This window comes from Branchiostoma floridae, chromosome 18, assembly GCF_000003815.2.
Source record: "Branchiostoma floridae strain S238N-H82 chromosome 18, Bfl_VNyyK, whole genome shotgun sequence".
In the NCBI taxonomy this organism is placed as follows: Eukaryota; Metazoa; Chordata; class Leptocardii; order Amphioxiformes; family Branchiostomatidae; genus Branchiostoma; species Branchiostoma floridae.
The window spans coordinates 6,836,933-6,856,904 of record NC_049996.1 but is presented as its reverse complement, the minus strand read 5'-3'; the positions used below and the strand labels follow the sequence as shown (position 1 = coordinate 6,856,904).

General features: G+C 39.2%; 3 protein-coding genes across 3 annotated transcripts in view; 2 read left to right on the top strand and 1 right to left on the bottom strand.

Moving 5' to 3' along the window:
• The first annotated feature begins 404 nt into the window (after positions 1–404).
• Positions 405–10,470, top strand: LOC118406040 (neuropeptide S receptor-like). The gene is made up of 8 exons (XM_035805895.1): positions 405–626; positions 2,268–2,403; positions 5,889–5,992; positions 6,749–6,839; positions 8,396–8,597; positions 9,211–9,287; positions 9,786–9,902; positions 10,418–10,470. The coding sequence occupies exons 1-8, from the start codon at positions 459–461 to the stop codon at positions 10,468–10,470; spliced, it is 948 nt and encodes a 315-aa protein (XP_035661788.1). The 5' UTR covers positions 405–458.
• A 189-nt stretch (positions 10,471–10,659) lies between these two features.
• Positions 10,660–12,686, top strand: LOC118406039 (neuropeptide S receptor-like). Its single transcript, XM_035805894.1, has 3 exons — positions 10,660–10,738; positions 11,390–11,570; positions 12,457–12,686. Exons 1-3 carry the CDS (start codon positions 10,660–10,662, stop codon positions 12,662–12,664), a joined length of 468 nt encoding a protein of 155 aa, XP_035661787.1. The 3' UTR covers positions 12,665–12,686.
• A 3,792-nt stretch (positions 12,687–16,478) lies between these two features.
• The window catches only part of LOC118406038 (neuropeptide S receptor-like), an 8,911-nt gene continuing 5,417 nt past the window's right edge, over positions 16,479–19,972 (bottom strand). The window contains exons 7-10 of the mRNA XM_035805892.1: positions 19,588–19,679; positions 18,793–18,951; positions 17,821–18,001; positions 16,479–17,393 (exon numbers count right to left, since the gene is read on the bottom strand). Of these exons, the coding sequence (XP_035661785.1) occupies positions 16,922–17,393; positions 17,821–18,001; positions 18,793–18,951; positions 19,588–19,679 (904 nt within the window). The 3' untranslated portion in view covers positions 16,479–16,921. The remainder of the gene's footprint in view (positions 17,394–17,820; positions 18,002–18,792; positions 18,952–19,587; positions 19,680–19,972) is intronic.

Genomic DNA, 19,972 nt, shown 5'->3' with positions numbered 1-19,972 from the left:
TTTTCAGGGTTTTGGTAGTGGTTGCATCGTAGGCCAATACCTGTAGAGTAATTCGACGTTTATTCTTTTCAGAGTTTTGGTAGTGGTTACATCGTAGGCCAATACCTGTAGAGTAATTTGACGTTTATTCTTTACAGGGTTTTGGTAGCGGTTGCATTGTAGGCCAATACCTGTAGAGTAATTCGACGTTTATTCTTTTCAGAGTTTTGGTAGTGGTTACATCGTAGGCCAATACCTGTAGAGTAATTTGACGTTTATTCTTTACAGGGTTTTGGTAGCGGTTGCATTGTAGGCCAATACCTGTAGAGTAATTCGACGTTTATTCTTTTCAGAGTTTTGGTAGTGGTTACATCGTAGGCCAATACCTGTAGAGTAATTTGACGTTTATTCTTTACAGGGTTTTGGTAGCGGTTGCATCCTAGGACAACACCGCTAAGCACGGAGGCCTTGCATTGACGATGGCCGGCGGTGGCAATGGCTCTGCATCCGGTGGCAGCGCGGAAGAGTTAGGATCCCTGTCTTCGCTGAATGTTTCCCTCGAAAATGCGACCGACATTCTCTTCAATAGTACCAACGGCACAGCCACTGACGAGCCAAAGGGAGGGACCATCTACTCAACCCACCAGGTAATGATATCAGCTTAATATTTCAGGAAAGGAATGATAGATACTTGATTATTTAGTCCATTTATTCATATAGTACAAAATGGGACACATGGGTGTTATCCCATCTTTACCAGTAAGAGATTCGATAGGTATCTTTTGTTAAAAAAATGGACAGCAACTATGTTATCCCATTTTTTACCAGTACGAGGTTCAAGAATCATCTTTTGGTAAAAAAAAAACAATGGGTTGAGGTTTTCTACCCTAACAAGCGCATCTCTAACATGTGTTTCCAAACTAGTTTTTTTTGAGGACCCCAAAAATGGGATAAGTAACGACCAATCCTGTTGATAGAGCACAATTGGAACTTAGTCAAAGTTGATTAACTCAGTTATATGGATGGCATCCCAGCGTTTTTGTCCATTTCTAGAAAAAAGTATACGACCATACTGTAAATAGTACAAATATCAAAATTAGTACAAACAAAATTCGGAAAACGGATACTGATGTCATAGAATCATGTCATAGGCACTTCTCAAAGTCAAAATAGAAGATGTGTAAGATGTATAATATGAGGAATATGCTGTATCTGATACATTACAGATCTTATTCAGTGTAATCGGCAAAAGATAGTGGATGCTATCTGAAAATTCTGACCGTTTCCAAAACCATATCCAGTAGCTTGAGTATTTGCTTTTTGGTGTATCTTATATTATCTGGATGTCTAACCTTCATCGATAATTACAGTGATAACATAGCGGCAAGCAAAGATTGATCTTAATAGAGGAAATTACATTCTTTTACATCAGCATCTCTAGAATACACTCCGTAGAACGATAAGACGAGACAGATGATCACGATAACCAACTCTGATAGTGTAATGGCCATTTCATTGTCATTATCGCCTTGATCATAGACCTATCAGTTGAACGCCAGCGTGTGTGTGCAAGAGATAACCATGCCCATGCTTTTGTTAACAAGTCATTAACAAGATATCTATCCTGTAAAACGAAATAAAAGTCAGGGTCGTTTGCCAAGAAGTTTTATGAGCTTTCTCGAACAACATTTGTTCAGTCAAATCTCTGAAAATCAAACGAAATGCATTTAAATCAAGCAGCAACGATTATGTGAAACGTATAGATCTAACTGAAAAAAGACATGGATATTAAATAGATGAACTTTATGTCAATATCTGATTAATCACTATTTCTACCAAATCTTGAATTGCATTTCCTGCAAATGGGACCTTTTGGGCTCCCCACCCACTAAATATCAATCTATTGACAACGTTTTTAAATAGGTACGTATACGGGTAGACACAAAAATATCGACTCTGTACAGGGGATCAAAAAGGAACATACACGTCCAATACTTAATAAAAAAAATCCTGAATATTATAGCTACAGTAACCTTAACCACCTACGGTCACACATAGGTCGTGCAATCGTCGTACGATTTTGATGCCATATGATTGTCAAGGAAGCCGTGACAGAACCAACCCTCGCCATGGATCCAAACAACATTTTGTGTACCAAGACAGTTGAACTTTGCAGACGATTTTTGTCCTCCAAAATACCCAAAGTTAGCGATCGTACGACGATCGCACGACCTATGTGTTCACGCCCTTAGGCATAATCAGTAAAGATGTATGCTTTTTTTTTTCAGACAGAGCAGCTTGTGACGCTATGGGTTCTGTTTGCCTTTATCGTGGTTGGGAACAGCCTGGTTCTACTGGTCATGTGGATGGAGCGGCACAAGAAGACACGTATGAACTTCTTCATCACCAACCTGGCTATCGCCGGTAGGGATTTCTTCTTCTTTTTTTTTTAAATAGAGAACCTTAGAACAATTCTAAACTTTCTTCCAACACAAACGCACACACGGAACAAATTTTCAACGACAACTGTCGGCTTCTTCAGGATCAATACTGATGACCAATCACTTCAGAATGTAAACGCACGAGAGTTGTAAACACGTGATCTTATTAACACGTGATGCGTGTTGTCATCAATTGGTCAAACGTGCCAGGAAGTTTATAACGCCCACCGTCTCTTAGAGAGAAACGCCCATCGTCTCTTAGAGAGAAACTTTATAACATATCAAAAACAATCGCATGCAGGGGAAGAAAACAATATGTTTCACACCCTGGATTATTATAGCTTGTTAAAATGCCACAAACTACATACAGAATAGTGGTCTAGTGGTGCGTACCTAAACTCAATTTCAGGTTCAGGTCCGGATTCAAGTCCAGCAGTTCAGGTTCAGGTCCGGACTTAAAGCATATAAAATTGCATGTTAGCATGAATTGAAATGCAATGTGAAAAATACATGAAAATAATATACAGTCAGTGTAAACACGGAATGTTTTTTGTCTTTTTCCAGTGCAAATTTCAATGTCTATGGAAGGTTTTAGATGGTTTAGAACAAAAAAGGAAATATAAGTGACAGATTGATTTTTGCAAGTCCGGACTTGGCTCCGGACATTTAGTTGTTTTTTTTTGGACCTGTTGGACCAAAACATTTTTAGGTCCAATTCCAAGTCCGGACTTTAGGTACGCACCACTAGATATACCTCTTTAGTGCTATAACGTTACGTCTTAGCAAGTTTTCTTCCACCAGAATTGCTCACTCAGTGTCTAGTCGCTATTTTTCAAAGGAGGCCTGGTTTCACAGTTCAGCAATAATGGTACAAAGAAATATAATAAATGAACAAACAAATGGAAGGAACATGAATGAATGGACAAATGGACGGAGAATAGATAAAAAGGGGACCATTTTGATAACATCACTTTAGTTTGTATCCAATGCATGGGCACTTCAAATAGTGCATATAAATGCCCAGGAAAAGTACTGGAAAATTTAATAATTTATGACAAGTCTTTTGTTCAAGTAATGGAATCTTGCCATATTGTACAACCAAATTCATTCCTCTTCGATCGAGTAATCCATTTCGCCGACTCAACAAATCCCAAAGCAACGCTTAGCACCATGAACCTGTAAAAATGAAGCAATTTAGATGCCCCAAATGACGATAGGATAATTTATATGCGGTACAAAACACCCTTTGGTAACAAAAACAAGGCTGTTGGGCAAAGTCACGGAGAAATCAAAATCCAAATGATTTACGGTTTCAGCAGCCAGGAACTGGGACGGAATTATCATTATCTGTCTGTCAGCAAAAACGGAACATTTTCAAATTGCACACGATAAATCGTATCTGTATGCCTGCCGACAGTGGCTATAGCCAAGGGCACAACCCGCCGTGCGTGCAATTTGTCCGTACGTTTTCTTGGGAGGCCACGTCCGCTACGTATTTCTCAAAACGTTCAGGCTGTACAGGGCAGGCGCGTCGCCCGTACTGGCACGGGGGTCGAATCCGCAGCCCGATGGCACAAAGTTTTGGCACAAAGTTTTGGCACAAAGTTTTGGCACAAAGTTTTGGCACAAAGTTTTGGCACAAAGTTTTGGCACAAAGTTTTGGCACAAAGTTTTGGCACAAAGTTTTGGCACAAAGTTTTGGCACAAAGTTTTGGCTGCACGTAAAGCTCTACGGCGTGTCTGCGTGCTCCAAAATCCTTCGATTCCCTACGAGTTCGAACAAAGGCGGTACTTACCACTTACGGATCCCAAAAGATTGCCCACGTTTTGGCACGTAGACAGCACGTATTTGCACGTACGGTGGGTTGTGCCCTTAGCTTATCAGTGAAAGCATGATGCACATCAAAAGTATCGATTCTATTGATTGATACACTGGCTTACTGTTTTTGTACCATCATGGCTTAACAAGATTCGATGAAAAGAAATGAAACGTAAGTAAGTGAAATTATCAGAGTTGTGTCACGATTTTGTCACAAAGATACAACACAAATGAGTAGCCCATATGCGTGCAGCCAAAGTGCCCATTAAACAACACACGTAAGCCAAGAAATGTTTATTATCTTTTGTAATAACCTACCTATGTCTATCTGATTGATGTTTATGGACTGTATACAATGCCCACCAGGGTATATGGAGATTATGTGCTACGTAGAAACTCATCCTGGAAAGATCTAGTCAACTGTAAATGATAAAGACAATCTCAATTCCAAATACCCGAATGCATACACTAAAAGCAACATTAATTCTGATGAAGTTGATAATTGTCCCTCTGGGTATATAAAGCATTATGTGATAGCAAGAAATTGGTTACTTTAAATACTACGTAAGTGTTTGCAGAGGAATCATCATCCGGTATTTTGTATTTCTAAATATATCTAACTGTTGCATTTCGGCTTAAGTTTACTACGTCAGTCATCTGTGATAAAACGATCTTAGACAAACTAAAAGCCAGATAAGGACTATGATATATACTATTACGAACTTACACGACTAAATTTTATTACTTTCATCCGTCTTTTTATCCCTTGATGTAATGCACTGTAGACAAGAAGTAAACTTTTACGAACAAAGATAGGCAACCTGCCAAAATCTGCATGAGATAGATTCTGGTGATGGTTAGCTGTTCACTGTCTTTCCCCAAGGCTAACATGAGGTATTAGGATGCGAAGAAAAAACACCAGACACAAAAGATTCAAAGCTGAACATTTAAATCCCGGATCTGTACTGTATAAATAGCTGGTATTGCATAACCGGTCTTCCGTGGGGCACTATAGCGTGAAGCATATGCTAATAGATGGTGTTCAGCACCAAGGACAGGGTTATTTGCCCGTGCCTGGATAGTGTTCAGTACTAAGAACATTGATAAGGATTGAGACAGATGTGTTTGTTTATGTTTGGATTGTGTTCAGCATAAATTACAGGTGTGTTTCCCTGTGTGGGTGGTGTTCAGCACCAAGGACGGGTATTTTTGCATGTGTATGGATAATGTTCACTGTTCAGCATTAATGACAGGTGCGTTTTCCTGTGTTTGGATTGTGTCCAGCACCAAGGAAATCTCTTTTTAGCTGTATGTGGATAGTGTTTGCAGTTCAGTACTAAGGACAGGGTTGTTGGTTAAATGTAGATGATGTTGAGCACAAAGGACAAGGAAGAACAGTTTCAGTCATTGCAATGTAAATGTAAAAACGAAAATCATATTTCATGTATATAATGTGAAACATATCCCAAGAGGACTTTGTACAACTGGCAGAAACAGATCTACATGTTTACTGACAAACCTCTTGTACAGCACAGATCTTCCCAAAAATAACCAGATGTCTATAACAGACGACAATTAAATATATGAAACAATATCGCCTTGTTTTTCTAACCTTAATCATATAATGCGTTTGTGTTTGGCTCGATCAGATCTTGGAGCAGGACTGTTCAACGTGCTACCAGACCTTGTGCACAGGTTCACGGTGGAGTGGATTGCTGGGGACTTCATGTGCAAGCTTATAAAATACATACAGGTAAATTTTAGCCAGCTTTTCCATATATAATGATATGCCTTTTACTACAAGAAATTGGTATATTGCATGTGCTTAAATGATACATAAAATTCTCTGGACTAACACCTATTTACACCCTGCGTCATTTTTGCTAATCAAACAAAGTTTCTGGTTTATATACAAATGTACATTACAAATAGTGACATATCCGGAAATTTGCATCATATCCGGAGCTTTTGATTATTTCATTGTGCTATGTATTTGAATTAACTTACTATTTTTATCATAATCTTTATGTCACGTAAAGCGTGGTATTTCTGGTATCAAACTAGAAGAGTGTAAGTAGAAGTGCAACATTTTCGAGGAAATGCAGGATGATTCCCTCAGTGCAGTTTGCCTTTTATCAAGCTACTCGCACACAAGGCCAAAATTACCACAATTTGCTGCAGCAGCTAATTTTTCATTCATATTTGCTACAACAGCTAATATCTTATCCATATTTGCTAATATTCGAGTCTAGTTTTTCGTTATCATGCTGAGCCAACAGCAGTTCAAAGTTCTGATTGGTTCCTGGCAGAAGAAGTAGAAGAACACACAAGAAAAAAAAAACAATACTTTTTTCTTATCAGGAAAGATGGTGGTATTCACTTTCTTTGAGAATATTCATAGCGATCCTCTAAGTATGTGATTAAAACAGCTTCGCTACCTCCAGGGTAGCAAGATGTTATGAAATATGTTTTTAAAGCATAACCTAAGATTTGTACTGTTCACTTAAAGGGTGGAGTGCTGTACGGATCTACATATGTACTGGTGGCGCTGAGTGTGGATCGTTATGACGCCATCATTCATCCTATGCGCTTTGCACATGGTAAGATCATAATTTGTTACAAAATCAGTTACAAAAATATATATTATGCCCATTATTTGAACGTTACCATACAAACGAATAACGACGAACAGGAAAAAAAACTACAAACGGATGCGGCAAAGGGAACATGAAGATATTTAGACGAGATCTCTCATCACATCGGACAACAACAATACTCTGTTACTGGAGGTTACCCTTCGTCACAGAGTAACAAGTGCTTGGTGATACCATCGTTTAACGAGAAAGGGGCGACTTACACAAGAAATCAATTATATAAAATGCAAATGATACAAACTGATGATAGTGAAATAAAATCTCTACACTATCCCTAATCGGGAATGTTTTCAAACCCTTTGTAATCTTATACTAGGCAGCTACATTTACGTGTGGGTCATTATGACATTGAACGGGCAAAACAGAACGAATGGTTTGGGAAATTTCAGAGAAGGTTATTTTTAACGTTGAAAATCTTAATGAAATAAATTGAGCCCAATGGTCCATTAGTGCCTTAAGTAACAACCCTGTAATCGTGTTTTTCGGTGTCCTCCGGAAACCTCTGAGGCTTCTTGACTTCACATCAATACCGGATGGACAATTAGTATTCTAGTCAACTTGAAAGAACGCTCTTTTGCCAATTAGCTAAAAAGCTCGCTTTTTCTCGCCTTGAGAAATGCAAGCTCGTTTTCTAATTACCTGTTTCCTATGAGTTCAATTAGGCGTAGAAAATGACAGACTGAATTGGGAAAAGTTGTAAAACACCGACGACTTTTAATACCCTTGTTCACGTTCGGCTTCCGTTGGCACGGCTGTCTCATCATGATACCATTACTGTTAAGTCTTTAAAGCTATCTTGAATAATAGTGCCTTGTGGATGGTATGTTATAGGAATGACACCAAAGGAAGCTTTGTACTGTCTCTTCTTGAGACATGTTTGTTGCTTTTTCTTGGCAGTGTTTCAGGCGTGGGAGGGCGTCTGGAATGTACAAGGCAACTTGCCAAGAAAGGCGGCTTTCCCGTGCATTGTCATGATAAAAGAACTTACAAACTCTCCACCCAGCTTGAAATTGGACTTATGTTGATAGATGCTACTATGTATGGTCTGTAGAAGTGTTGTAGTAATTGTCAGAGATTGTGTGAACACATGCAAACGTATTTGTATTTACTAGGTTGTTTTTATATTTTGGTATGTGGATATACTGCAGAAAAACCGGTTTGATATCTCGTGTTCTGGACATGCTGTAATTCTCTCAGAATCTCAGAAGGTGGGATTTGGCCTGTAGGATTTGGCGTCCATTAGTTTTTAACTTGGACAGTATGGTAATCTCCAGGTAGATTTACCAGTGTCATTAGATAGTATCAAAGCTGGCAAAGAAGTACAGCTGGCCAAAGGGAGTCATCAGCCACTTGGTTAAGATACACTCCTAGGCAGGCTTTGCTCCTCTGGCAGCTTTCATACTATCTTACGCTACCTCAGGATCTGCTTGGAGATTACTGTAGACCAGCGTAGGGGGCTATTTTGTTTCTGATTTTTTTTTCTTAATTTTTGTCCGCTACAGATCGCAAGTCCAAGGCGATGATCTGTGTGGCCTGGGGACTGGCCGCCTTATTCTCCATCCCCAGCCCGGTCATCTTTGCCCAGACCAAACTGGACAACGGGGAGTGGCAGTGTTGGGCCACGTGGCCGGAGGACTGGTACTGGATACCCTACATGACCATCGTGACCACACTGGTGTTCTTCATTCCACTGGTCATCATCAGGTAAAAAAAATAAGATGTCCAAATTCAGCCTTTGTAGAAAAATTATTGATATTGATAGTTTTGAACAGTCCAAACAAACTATATATTTGCCGTATGCTCTAGTTTTCGTGAGTTGATAACCGGCGGTCTGATTATTCGACTTAATGTATATTAGAAACAAACGAATTGCACTGCGGTCAATTGCATAATTTGGGGAATTTGGCACAAAGGTAAAAGGATTTATCTTATTAAAATTGAAAACTCAAATTGTTGTTAAGATTTTTATGAGAGACTATGTTGATTTTAATAGTATCACACCCCTGGAAGTCTGTTAGAAGATATTTAAGTTCCTCTAGATCTGACAAACTTACAGTTAGTATAGGAAACTGGTATCACATATATGTATCAAGAAAAATGTCCCGATAGGTTACGTGTGAATTTTGATCTCTGGGCTCCCAACAATTCCTCCTTTACAACTGTTAAGATAAAGTGAGGTATGGCATTTGGGCCATTTGCTGAATACGTGACCTGTCCTGTTACTAGTACTTACTCCACCATAGCAACGAAAACCGATGCCATTACTTTTGATGGACCTTTGTACAGTTCAGATATTTTATTATCTCTTGATGTACAGTACCTGCTACATCTTCATCGTGGTAAAGATCTGGAGACGCAGCAAGGAGCTTGTCCAGGAGCGCAAGTTTATCGGAGGTAAGCGACTCTGTATTTAACCTTCTCCTTACTGCCCAAGCCCATAAACAATACACATGCGGTGTGAAACTGCTACTTTAGGCTTAGGTCCCAAGTGAGAAAGGAGCTATGCCGAGCAGTCAACGGGCTGTGTTTGTTACTTTCGAGCGTGATACCATCAGGGCCCCTTGGGACACCTTGTGGCTCCCGGGATATTTTGGGGCCCGATTAGGCACCGGGTCGAATTAAGTCGGACTTAAAATAAACCCGGGACCCGGTAACAAATGACGTTCTTTCTTTTTTTTTCTGTCTAGACTGTCTAGTGTCATCACGTTATGTACTTTATCACTTTAGTTCTACTAATTAGCTTTTACGTATTCACTTACATATTCATTAGTTGATATATGTTGTTTTCTCTCACTTAGTCGTTTCAATTAACAGTTCTTATTAATTCATTTGTACTACCTTTGCCTTCACATTTATATTAATAATCTAGATAACCATTATTTTGCTTGACAGAAAAGTGCATCCCCATGACCCCCCGCACCTTCACTCAGTCTAACAACAAAGGCTCCCCGGACGGGAATGATGACGACAGCCCCGTCAAGAAGCGAGGCTGCGTCGGCAGTCTGCGAGGTACCTCTCTGATAACTGTAACACGTTGTTTTTCCTGATCTATGGTATTGTGTTCGGTCTGTGTTTGTTTTGGTGTGTGTCCGCAATCATTGGAATGTTGTAGCTTGACAGGATGCGATATGGTAGATGGTCTGTTTATAATTACCTGTTTGTTTGTTTTGGTGTGTGTCTGCAGTAATTTGAATATTATAGATTGACAGGATATGATGCGGTGAATGGTCTATGTGTTTGCTTGTTTGTTTGTATCTTTTGGTATGTGTATGCAATAATTTGAATATTGGAGATTGACAGGATGTGATACTGTAGATGGCAAATGGAGGCTGGCAAGATGGGATAGTTAGCTTGGCTCGGGTTCAAAGTTGTTCCCTCCAGTTGGCTCATTCCAGATACAAAGTTGCATAGGCAGGAATATGAATCTATAGACAGAATTAGCGAGAAACACATAACAATGAAAAAAATACAAGTAGGTCAGGAAGTGTGAATTTTTGCAATGTTTGTCTTTTTCGTTTCTATAGCTCGCTTTAGCCCAAAATGTCAACAACTGAACTACGAAATACAGATGGAATGATATTATATTTCTACACACAGTCACATTTACTATAGTAATATTATCGCTTATCATCAATGCTGTCCTTGAATATGCAAGAAGGTTGATTGTCATTGTCATTGTAACATTCACAGTCATATTTCTGGTTATGATGCCATCTTTATTTTAATTGCCCAAGTCTTGTTACTAGGACCTAAAGGTAAGAAGATCATGAGACAGCCCAGTTCTCAAGGAATCATCCCCAAGGCGAAGATAAAGACCATCAAGCTATCGCTGGCAATCATCACAGGTAACCTGAACATTCAGTTACCTTTTATAATTTTAAATACTTTCAAAACAAGTTGAAATTCATTAAAATTATCTTGAGATCTTTTCAAGCATCCTAAAATATCTCAGGATTGCGTCAAAATATTTCAAGATTACGCGGAAACATTTCAGGATAGCGTATTTCAAGATTACGTCAAAGCATATCAAGATTACGTCAAAGCATTTCAAGATTACGTCGAAACATTAAATCAAGCATCTAAAGATGAACATCTCAAGATTAAGTCAAAACAGCTCAACATAATCAAGTCAAAACATCTCAGCGCATTTCAAGATAAAGTCAAACATCTGAAGTCTTCAAAACATTTTTGATGTACATATCTCAAAATATTTTGACTTACATAATCTCAAGATATGTCTACGCAAGCATAAATTCAAGAGTTAGTACAAACCTTGCCAAACGAATTGTTCTTCAATGCAAATTATAGACATCCAGATAATGAAATACACAAGCGAGTGAAGCAACTGCATACAAATATATCGAGTTTGTTTGAGCAACTGCTATCTTACGTAAATGGTTCTTGTGACTTCGTGTATCATAAAAACATACTGGAGTGTTCTGTTTTCTTTTAACTGAAATGGCTTCAATCATAAACATTTTACTGCTTCTTTGTAGCATTTATTGCCTGCTGGAGCCCGTACTTCGTGTTCGACATGATCACCAACTTCAGCGATCTGCCCGAGTCCGAGACTAAGAAGCGTGCCTCCCTCATCATCCAGAACCTACCGGCTCTCAACAGCGCCATCAACCCCATTATCTACGGCTTCTTCAGCACCAAGAACTGCGGCAAGTTCAGGTGAGGGGGCACATAATATTGTCCTTAGATGCAAACTGGCCGAGACGGCCAGAGCACTTAAAGACCAAGGCTGTACTGTAAAACTACCCAAAAGGTCTTGATACAACAAGACGAGCTCTTGCGTGAAAACAAACTGTGAATACCTGTATGTGGTACAGCATTGTGTTTTATGATTGCAGTAACTATCTAGGTCTTTTTTTTCTGTGTCGAACAACAAAATTAGTGGACAGGATTTGTTAAAACTTGAGATATCAGTACAGTTAATACGCAAATCTCTTCCTGACATCTGCTGTACTGCCAGGCCATTGTTACTGTGACCAGGCGGGTAGAGATCTCCTAGAAGTCTCATTCATTTATGATGTTTTGGAGGATGTGAGGAGTCAATTTAGCAACTGAAATCTTGACAGGAGATATGTTTTATGGTTCTGTGCCTTGGGTCCAAAAATGGATCTTTACGATTCGGCCCTTTACCAACACTACTCATTCAACGTGGCCTAATGATAACACCCTGGTCATGCCTGGTCTACAATGTCAAACACCCTTGGCCAGTTGACCCAAGACACTGGTCAACTCGGCCAGTTAAGGTTTGATTGGTGACCAACTTTTCAGAAAAGTAATCTTGAAGGCATGCGATAATACCTCGTCCAATATTTGAGCCCAATTACGTCATCAATATAGTAATCAGAGAAACATGCTGTACAGTGATGCTATCTTTGACAATTTGGGATAAGGACAATTCGGTCCTTTACCAACTCGGCCCAACTTTTGGCAAGGCTAGTAATATATCATCTCGCATTTCCTGTCCATGGTAGGTATGTATAACATACCCTAGCACACTGGCCGTTATTCCAGATGCAGATACTGACCAGTTGTGCTGGGTTTGCAGGAGAATCAAGTGGGTGGACTGGGTGGCTGTGCGCATCTTTAACTGTGAAGAGCTGGAGAAGAAGGGCCAGGGAGGAGCCGTCCCACCGAGGCGCCGCACCTTCCAGTCCACCCTACAGGAGACCGTGATAGGGCCACAGACCACCACCTCGTCCATATCACGGGACGTTTCCTCTAATGCGGGACGACGGTGCGCTTTGAACAACTAGAACTTGCTCATATGTCACTGGACTGTACCAAATTGGGCCAAATTCCGGAGGGCATTTGCAAACAATCGCAAACCAGCGCCGGACAGAGTACAAAGTGGTTCAAAATGGCAGAAATCATTTTAGCATTGCAAAATGTCTTTTGAATTAATCTTTAGTCGTTGTACATTGTTTTTTTTTAAATTCAGTTGCAACACTACAATTACCAATAAATGTATCTTGTATCGAAACAGAGATCGTTGCATTCCGGGAGCGGCTGTTTTGTTTGACTCATCTGGGCTTCATACGCAAATGCGTCGCAAGGGTAAATTGACACTAATTCGCAATTGGCACAAATTCGTAAACTGGCGCAGTTCCCTAGTTCAATTTAGCACAGCCCATGGCCAGTGAGATATCTGCTTGACTTAACCTGTAAGATCTTCATGTTCAAAAATAGATTCGGACGGAAATAGATGTACGACAATGTGATACAATTTGAGAACGTTCTAGTCGTGAATTTGTCGTTTGAAATATGGCCTCTTTGTGACGGACAATATATTCATAGATCCCAGCCTTACCGAACGTCATTCGTTTAAATTACTCCTAGTGAAGTTTTGTATCAGTATCTGTATGTATTCTATATCCATATAGCTGTATCAAGTATAATGTTATTGTCTGTATATTGTATGATAGAGTCGATTTAACCGCCCTTTGGCGTAACACACCAGCTTCGCAGGCACATGGCGCGGCAGCAGCTGGTTATAACTATTACACTGATCGACCTGTCGCACCTCACCTTTGTACATCTAGCTGTAACTGCTGTTTTAAGCATTGAGCTATTAAAGCAGGATGCTCTTTTAGTACTTAGCGGCAACAAGTTCAATTCTACGTACGACAGTTGATGTTTTGAGGGAAAATGATTTGTGAAACATCTATTGTAGGTTGATAACTCTGGCACTTGAATGGATGTCTATTGCTACTCTGGTATTTAAGCTGATATTAGATACTTAGTAGTCGGTACGCCAACCAGTTTTAAATTCATCTTATACATTATTGATGGTTCGGATATTATTCTTCAAGTGGCATCCACTGCAGATCTGATACACACTTCAGCGTAGATGAAACGATTAGTGTATAGCACCCTATTCAAAAGTAAGTCTCCGATAGAGAGACTATTAATTAAGTCAATCGTATTCAGTATGAAGTACACTTTAAATGGCAGCACTGGGGGTTTTATGAGTCAATTTGTGTGGGTGGTTGTACGTTGCTAATGCTACGAGGGGTGATCAATATGTTCTCGGCCTAACCCAGAAATAATAAGCACAACTCAAATTTTGAGGCACAACTTTATAGTATGAAGCCTTTTATCAATATCCTCCAAATTACAAATCATTGGAGTCATTACTTTCCAGGCATTCGTTTTATGCAAATTGATCACCCCTGATTAAAAGTAAAATAATCGTTCTCGCCTCCTCTTACTTTGATGTTGATAAAGTGACTGATTATTAACTAATGATGCATATCATATCAATATATCTACTCACGTCACACAATGTGATTGTAGCACTGAGCCAGAAAAATTATAGCGTGCTATGAATTGCTTGGGGCAAATTCTTGATCTATATGAACGAGTCAGATCTAGCATATCATAGCGTAAAGTTAGCTTTTACACGTTATTTAGTAGCGAATGTATTTAGTTGAATATAAAAAAAAGGTTCAATTTGATGTTTTACGGGCCAGAAATGTTTAATTTAGTCACAAAAATATACCCTTGAAAATGTTGGATGTTGACTATATGAGAATGTATTAGTACTTGAACATTGTAATGTGTAATGTACATACCTTAAATGTTTAAATTCAGTACTTTGTATGCTACGTGTAATATACATCATAATCATATGATCCTTGCAAGAGAAGGTCTCATCAGAAAACCCAATGAGATACTCATGATTAAGAATTCATTACAATTTATGAAAGCCTTGAACACTTGGTTACAACAGTACGCTGGTCGTATAATGCTCCATTAGACAGTTATTATATGATAAATCATAACAAAACACATGATATATACCAGAGGAATAATAATTGTATTTGATGTTTGTGAGTACTATTACAGTAATAGGTGAGTTCAACAGACTCAAAAATATATTGCATGAAGTAAAATGTTGATGTAGTATCATATGACACTTTGTGAGTAATAAAAGATACAACTTTGCCATCCTTCGTATCTGTAATAAACTTAAACCCAATGTCACACATACAACAGTAATAAACATTACATACATAAGGCCATACTAACTATACGGTTTACATCATATGGGTACCCTAAAACTGATGCAAGCGTGCCAAGAAAAATAGAGGTTTTATTTGGCAAAAGGTTACCTTGTTTAGGAAACTACTGAAATTTCAGGCTAATGTGAACGCCATCCGTATAATCAAATAAGAATGGCCTAGATATAACACAGTCCATATCTCTGAAACAGGAAATCCGTCCAAAAGACTTTCCTTACTTGATAATATCTGTGACGTCAAACATATCTGATACTGGGAACAGCACATTCAATCAAACAGTTTAAACCGTCATTGTATACCGATTATAACTCGAGAACACTTCCGCCACTGTCACGTTACCAACAAGTTACCACAATTTTTGAAAGGGTTCTAAGAAGCTAACTGACACATCATCATCATCATCCATGTCTTGTCGTTGTCTTAATTTTGTTTCTTAAAGTCGCCCTGTTTGTTGTGCTATTTCAACTGGAAGGTATTCCTATTTGAAACACGGGACACCCATTTTAAGTCCCTTCAAAAGACGAAGCCCTTTCTCGTAATTGAACCGGAATCTTCCAGTTACCAACTAAAGTAAACCAGTAGCTCAACTGTAAAGCCGCAATTGAGCTACAGGGTCATCCAAATAAATTTTTTGCCTGATATTCCTTTTAACCCGTGATATCTCTTCTATTTACATATCCATTCGTCTTTTTTTTATAAGTACCCATTGGACACAAATCTTTCGTCGTATATATACATGGCAAATATAGTAAGACACTAGATGCCAAAAGTTTCAAAACAGGGTATCTCACTAGACTGAGGCAATCTGAGCTAGAAAATTGAGCCAATTTTGTGAACATGTGCAAAAGTTTCACACTTTTTGTAAAGTTTGTTTTAATTCTGACTATTATCATATTTGTCGATGAGAATGCAAAGAATGGAAGAATACTTATCATTATAATAAAAGTTTGACGAGTACAATACTGCCAGGATACGTATGCATCACAAGTCAAAATATGTATAATTACTAATCTGCATCAAATAGGACTATTAGATATTTTTTACCGATCCAACATCTCTACGACATTGTCTTGTTGAGAAACGTTGGGCACAAATATCATCTCACAGACCAAGCGGCCCTTAAAGTTCACGTCAAGTCTGGTAACTCCATAAAGGAACATATGTCAATATTTCGATGAATAAAAAAGCAGTTTCGTTTCTTCTCATGGGTTCATATCAGGATTCGTCGGTTTCGGCATTTTTTTTCTTGTAGGTAAAATCCAACCGCACAAAAATCGTAAAAACCCACTTAGCTTTTAGTACAATTTACGACGAGATCCACAAGAAGTGATGAAAAAAGGTACCTTGTGGCGGGGGTATCAAGCATTTGGATAAGGCAGCCAAGCCTCTTTCGATATTTGGATATCCAGGCAAACGATGTTTTTCTACAGAACAAATCTCTCCATATGTACAGCTTATAGGCGTCAAGACAGTACGTCTCATAGTCTTAGTGTTCAGCAATAGGAATCCGGAAATGGAATGGACGTGTAAGTCCTTGTGTACGATTCATATACATAGGAAGGGCGTCCATGAATTTCAAACGATATACTTGCTATAGCATAAATCCACACAACTTTGCAACTCACATACGTTTCGTTGTCTTAATGTTTCGCCAAAGGAATATAGAAAGAAAATTTAGATGCATACTCTAAATCATGCGTATTCAACATTGTTTGAATATCCCGGTAAACGAAAATCTTGTACATAACTGAACTTAACCTATTCAAGATGTTTCGTGGCCAATATATTTAGCAAAGGAAGAAAAAGGAAGAAAAAAACCCACAAACATAAGCGCAGTCCTGCGTAGAATTCATCGTTTGTCTTGATAGAAATCTGCCCCTACATCTTTGAGCATCTTTATGCTTAAAGCATCTTCCCATAAAATAAGGAGATCCTACAGTTCCTGCCAGTAGGACCTCTTAGAAGATCAAAGTATATATAGAGCTGGTTTCAAACAGCGGTCGTTATTTCGGCTGCAGAAAGACAGCGCCGGAGCAAAGCCTGCGGCGTCACCGCATCAAACACGTTCTGTGGCATACCGGCTTCCTGATTGGACCGCCGTCTTTCAAACCCAGTCTGTTCCGTTATGACACGAAGCGTGATTGGAGGAGCGCGGCGGAGGGCGGCGACGTCATCAACGTCAGGTGGTTGCAAAAGTGTCGCCGATCTGATAGCAGTTGGTCTCAGACCGGCGTTCCCAGGTCGTGGATTGAGATAGATGCAACTATTTAGATCCGTATTTTTAGAGATCTTTCGGGAAGAAAAGGCCGAGGACAAGTCTGTAGACGCATCGGGCATGGGGGTTGTTCTCTCCAGATGGGCCCCCATACTGCCCGGTCTCCTGCTGCCTCTAGGCTGTTCGCCATGGGTCTCAGGAAGACGGAATATGTGCACGGCGATCCAGTTGATGATTGCGATTTTACTACAGGGGAAAGATAGACTAAATGATAGTTAGGTGCATTTGCTATCACGGGGAATGTCAGTACGGACATAATTATGTGATGTATGTTCAGTAGGATGATTAGAAGACGAAGCTTCCGCTAGGCACATTTTGGTAAAAGTATTCAAAGCAAACCTATTACTCTGTGACCGGAGGGTAACCCCCGTCGACAGAGTATTATTGCTGGTGGATGTGATGATGCATCTGTATCTCTATGCTCCGTTTGCCGCATTTGTATGTTTTTCTCTCTAATCTCAATCATCTCTACATTTTCAAGTTTTATCTGAAAATTATTTCACCTATCTATAAAGATCATAAACAACGTCTAAAACTACTAAAAGGACAAAAAGACACTGCCTTTCTCAACAAAATGTTTTTAAAGTGTTTCAAAGCTCAACGCCGACCTTACCGCAACTTTCTGTAGAGTTTTGTGCTGAAGAATCCGTAGATGATGGGGTTGATGGCGCTGTTGAGAGCCGGTAGGTTCTGGATGATGAGGGAGGCTTCCTTCTTAGCCTGGGTGTCCGGAAGTGCGTCATAGTTATCCAGTATGTCAAACAGGAAGTAGGGGCTCCAGCAACAGATGAATGCTGGGGGGATTCAACCGAGGATATTTCTCTCAATTCAAGCAAGATGCAATACAAGTTCACTGAACCTACCATTAGCAAGGTATCACAAAGACGAACGACGTGAATGTCACTTTGTCATGGATCGTTTACGATATGAACGCCATCTTATTATGGATATTTCACGATGTGAACGTCAATTTGTCATGGATCTTTTACGATATGACAGTCACTTTATGATTGATTGTTCACTATATGAATGTCACTTTATCATTGATATGTCACGATATGGACGGCACTTTATCATGGATTGTTGACGATATAAACAGCACTTTATCTTGGATTGATCACGATATGAACGCCAATTTATAATGGTTTGAAATGGACTTTATTATGGATATGAACGTCAATCCATTATGGATATTTCACGATATGAACGCAACGTTGTCATGGATTTTATCACAGTATGAGAGTGGCTTTATCATGGATTGTTCACGATATGAACGCCATTATATCATATGGATTATTCACGATATGAACGTCAATATATCATATGGATTATTCACGATATGAACCTCACTTAATCATGGATTATTCATGATATTAACTTCACTTAATCATGTGGACTGTTCACGACATTAACGTCATTCTATCAAATATTGTTAGAGATATGGACGCCACTTTATCAAAGACTGGAAATGGACTTTATCATGGATATGAGCAACGTTATCATGGATTATTCACGATATGAACGTAACTTATCATGGATTGTCACGCCATAAGCGTCATTCTATCACGAATCCCTGAAAACCTACCTAAAATGATGGCGACAGAAAGCTTGATCGTCCTGGCCTTGGCTCTACTAGTGAAGCCGTTATTACTACAGCGCCGCTGGGTGTCAGGCGACCATTTTGTTTTCTTCAGGGGGTCACGAACGTCAAGGTTAGAGGTGTGCAGCCAGTTAGAGTCCTGTTCTGTATCAGAACAAAATTAAAAAAGAGCTTAAAAGCTTGTAAAATGTCTTAAAGAAACGTAACATATTGAACTTTATTCTAATATTAAGAAAAGCAGATTATGTATTGTAAAAAGCTGTGTGTTCAAACTATCGCCTACCCCAAGCATTACATTTCTACCCTGCTATGTTATACGACCGCCCCTCGAAAGGCAATGTCAGAAACAAAAATAAGTTCCTTAAGAATACATTCCCGGGTTCTTAATCTTCTATTTTTTTGGCAACCTAACTTACTAATCGCTCCACCCTTGAGGCGTCGCTTAGACAGCAATGTATACTGACAGTGAACAGCACACTGACTGTATATCGGTCAAATGAAAAGGTACTGCAATTGTTGTATAAAGGGTTTCACGGTTCTAAGTAAGAATGCGCAGTCGGATGGATTGTGGGTCATATGTCAAAGGTTAAGGCCCCTGATGACTTGTAAACAATCATTGTCTAGACCATGCTTTATACATGTCCAAATGCGTTCTACTTATGTCTTAACCTTTGACATATTACCCAAAATGCAAGTCACTGCTCATGCGTACTTAAAACCATGAAAAGCCTTATTAGATAACCACCTTTATGTTACAAAAGCTTCTAGGAAAATTCTTACCACTCGAAGCGCGGCTGCGGGGAATGTGGTCCTCATATGCCATGCCTTTTCCTCTCTTCCAAATCTTCACGATGATGGCGATGTAGCAGATACTGAACCAGAAAACAACAATGGTTTTATTACACTTAGTTGGTATCAATTTCCATGTATGCCACTGTACCTCACTGTCTCACGTCATAACATCGCATTGTAAGATTAACTCATTGTTGTAATACAAATTGCTAGTACAGCGTAATGGTAATGTATTCTATATGGCAGTGCAATATATAATATATTCATTCAAGACTTGGTGTTATTTTGCCGCAGTTTCTTTTGGGCAGATCAGTATCGGAAGATTACAATTTTGCACTAAGGTTGTGATTTGACGGATAGAAACCCCACATTC

Excerpts from the sequence above, each read along its gene's own strand:
- LOC118406040 (XM_035805895.1), top strand. The coding sequence starts at position 459 with ATGGCCGGCGGTGGCAATGGCTCTGCATCCGGTGGCAGCGCGGAAGAG. Across the intron at positions 5,993-6,748 it reads AGCTTATAAAATACATACAG|GGTGGAGTGCTGTACGGATC; the intron begins GTAAATTTTAGC and ends GTTCACTTAAAG. Across the intron at positions 9,903-10,417 it reads CTGCGTCGGCAGTCTGCGAG|CTCGCTTTAGCCCAAAATGT; the intron begins GTACCTCTCTGA and ends TCGTTTCTATAG.
- LOC118406039 (XM_035805894.1), top strand. The coding sequence starts at position 10,660 with ATGAGACAGCCCAGTTCTCAAGGAATCATCCCCAAGGCGAAGATAAAG. Across the intron at positions 10,739-11,389 it reads ATCGCTGGCAATCATCACAG|CATTTATTGCCTGCTGGAGC; the intron begins GTAACCTGAACA and ends GCTTCTTTGTAG. Across the intron at positions 11,571-12,456 it reads AAGAACTGCGGCAAGTTCAG|GAGAATCAAGTGGGTGGACT; the intron begins GTGAGGGGGCAC and ends CTGGGTTTGCAG.